The sequence below is a fragment of the Argopecten irradians genome, chromosome 4 (assembly GCF_041381155.1).
Source record: "Argopecten irradians isolate NY chromosome 4, Ai_NY, whole genome shotgun sequence".
Lineage (NCBI taxonomy): Eukaryota > Metazoa > Mollusca > Bivalvia > Pectinida > Pectinidae > Argopecten > Argopecten irradians.
This window is the reverse complement of record NC_091137.1, coordinates 4,407,499-4,410,900: the sequence shown is the minus strand read 5'-3', so window position 1 is coordinate 4,410,900 and position 3,402 is coordinate 4,407,499. Positions and strand designations below refer to the sequence as shown.

Genomic DNA, 3,402 nt, shown 5'->3' with positions numbered 1-3,402 from the left:
TGGTTCTTTTTCAACTATTGTTGCGTTAATTGAAACCTGACCATTTCAGTAATAAAGCATTAAGGTTTACAGCGTTATTGACTTTATAGTTACTGGGCATGCAGCGATTATCTTCAGGTTGATTTGAGCAGTGCAATGATTTTCAGCAATCTATGGGAAAAGATAATTTTAATTAAATTGGTATGATGGATAATTTAAAATATTTTTTCTTCTTGTAGTAACTCGTATGTTGTGTAGTTGATATAGGAACTGTTAAATAATAATGTACTAATTTGTTTTAACTTGCCTTATTTATTGTCAACATATCCTGTATGTATAGCGAGGCTGCAGTATCTTTCTGTTTTGTTTTCAATACTGTAGCCCATTGTTATAGTATCTTACTGAAACATGCCACCATAGAGGCACACCCCACCAAAAGTGACAAGAAGGAGCAGAATCACTTTTATAGAGCAAGACTTTGGTATGTCTCAGCCAGGGAACAGAACGCAGAGCCTTTAGCACATGATCAGGAGATCAACTTCCGGACAAATGTGAGGCGGTGTAAAGGGACAAGTTAGGAATAAAATCAACAATTTTCAATGCCTTTTAGGGCAGCAATCATTTTTGAATTCGGTTGAACGTTTGTCCCTGTAAGAAAGGCTTTAGATTCTTACCTCAGAGACAGTGGATAGTGCTTTCAAATGGACAATTATTCCACTTCTTTTACAATATGACACAATATAAAGATATATCAGTTTCCTAAAACATATATACACACACCACTCGTAAGAATCACTTTAAAAATGAGTCTTCAGATGACTGTTAGTGTATATAGGACACCGAATATAATGAACCAAACAAGTGTTCACTACATTACTATGTAGACCAATGGAAACATGCAAAGAAATGATTGAATCGGTCGTTTTCCGAACACTCGGTATACAGAACACTGTCGGCATGTATAACACTGTCAGTATACAGAACACTGTCGGCATGTATAACACTGTCGGTATACAGAACACTGTCAGTATATAGAACACTGTTGGTATATAGAACACTGTCAGTATACAGAACACTGTCGGCATGTATAACACTGTCAGTATACAGAACACTGTCGGCATGTATAACACTGTCAGTATACAGAACACTGTCGGTATACAGAACACTGTTGGTATACAGAACACTGTCAGTATACAGAACACTGTCGGCATGTATAACACTGTCAGTATACAGAACACTGTCGGTATACAGAACACTGTCGGTATACAGAACACTGTCGGTATACAGAACACTGTCAGTATACAGAACACTGTCGGCATGTATAACACTGTCAGTATACAGAACACTGTCAGTATACAGAACACTGTCGGTATACTGTCAGTATACAGAACACTGTCGGTATACAGAACACTGTCGGTATACAGAACACTGTCGGTATACAGAACACTGTCGGTATACAGAACACTGTCGGTATACAGAACACTGTCGGCATGTATAACACTGTCAGTATACAGAACACTGTCGGTATACAGAACACTGTCGGTATACAGAACACTGTCGGTATACAGAACACTGTCGGTATACAGAACACTGTCGGTATACAGAACACTGTCGGCATGTATAACACTGTCAGTATACAGAACACTGTCGGTATACAGAACACTGTCGGTATACAGAACACTGTCGGTATACAGAACACTGTCGGTATACAGAACACTGTCGGTATACAGAACACTGTCGGCATGTATAACACTGTCAGTATACAGAACACTGTCGGTATACAGAACACTGTCAGTATACAGAACACTGTTGGTATACAGAACACTGTCGGTATATAGAACACTGTCGGCATGTATAACACTGTCAGTATACAGAACACTGTCAGTATACAGAACACTGTTGGTATACAGAACACTGTATACAGAACACTGTTGGTATACAGAACACTGTCGGCATGTACAACACTGTCAGTATACAGAACACTGTCAGTATACAGAACACTGTCGGTATACAGAACACTGTTGGTATATAGAACAATGTCGGTATACAGAACACTGTCGGTATACAGAACACTGTCGGTATACAGAACACTGTCGGTATAAAGAACACTGTCAGTATACAGAACACTGTCGGTATACAGAACACTGTCAGTATACAGAACACTGTTGGTATATAGAACACTGTCAGTATACAGAACACTGTCGGTATGTATAACACTGTCAGTATACAGAATACTGTCGGTACACAGAACACTGTCGGTATATAGAATACTGTCGGCATGTATAACACTGTCAGTATACAGAACACTGTCAGTATATAGAACACTGTCAGTAAACAGAACACTGTCGGCATGTATAACACTGTCAGTATACAGAACACTGTCGGCATGTATAACACTGTCAGTATACAGAACACTGTTGGTATACAGAACACTATCAGTATACAGAACACTGTCGGTATACAGAACACTGTCAGTACACATAACACTGTCGGTATACAGAACACTGTCGGTATACAGAACACTGTCGGTATACAGAACACTGTCGGCATGTATAACACTGTCAGTATACAGAACACTGTCGGTATACAGAACACTGTCGGTATACAGAACACTGTCGGTATACAGAACACTGTCGGTATACAGAACACTGTCGGTATACAGAACACTGTCGGTATACAGAACACTGTCGGCATGTATAACACTGTCAGTATACAGAACACTGCCGGTATACATAACACTGTCGGTATACAGAACACTGTCGGTATACAGAACACTGTCGTTATACAAAACTCTGTCAGTGTACAGAACACTGTTGGTATATAGAACACTGTCGGTATACATAACACTGTCGGTATACAGAACACTATCGGTATACAGAACACATTCAGTACGTAGAATACTGTCGGTATACAGAATATTATCGGTAAACAGAACACTGTCGGTATACAGAACACTGTCAGTATATAGAACACTGTCGGCATTTATAACACTGTCAGTATACAGAACACTTTCGGCATGTATAACACTGTCAGTATACAGAACACTGTCGGTATACAGAACATGTCTATACAAAACACTGTCAGTATACAGAACACTGTGTATAAAACACTGTCGAAAACATTCGGTATACAGAACACTGTCGTATATACAAAACACTGTCAGTATACAGAACACTGTGGTATAAAACACTGTCGGTATACAAACACTTCGGTATACAGAACACTGTCGGTATACAGAACACTGTCAGTATACGTAGAACACTGTCGGTATACAGAAATTCGTATACAGAACACTGTCGGTATACAGAACACTGTCGGATACAGAACACTGTCGGTATACACACTGTCGGTATACAGAACACTGTCGGTATACAGAACACTGTCGGTATACAGAACACTGTCGGTATACAGAACACTGTCGGT

General features: G+C 39.5%; 2 protein-coding genes across 2 annotated transcripts; both read left to right on the top strand.

Moving 5' to 3' along the window:
* Nucleotides 1-1,062: 1,062 nt before the first annotated feature.
* LOC138322054 (homeobox-like protein HDP1) lies at nt 1,063-1,817 on the top strand. The gene is made up of 2 exons (XM_069266108.1): nt 1,063-1,308; nt 1,404-1,817. The coding sequence occupies exons 1-2, from the start codon at nt 1,063-1,065 to the stop codon at nt 1,815-1,817; spliced, it is 660 nt and encodes a 219-aa protein (XP_069122209.1).
* Nucleotides 1,818-2,329: 512 nt separating this feature from the next.
* On the top strand, nt 2,330-2,803 carry LOC138322052 (110 kDa antigen-like). The gene has a single exon (XM_069266107.1). It carries the CDS (start codon nt 2,330-2,332, stop codon nt 2,801-2,803), a length of 474 nt encoding a protein of 157 aa, XP_069122208.1.
* Nucleotides 2,804-3,402: the final 599 nt, after the last annotated feature.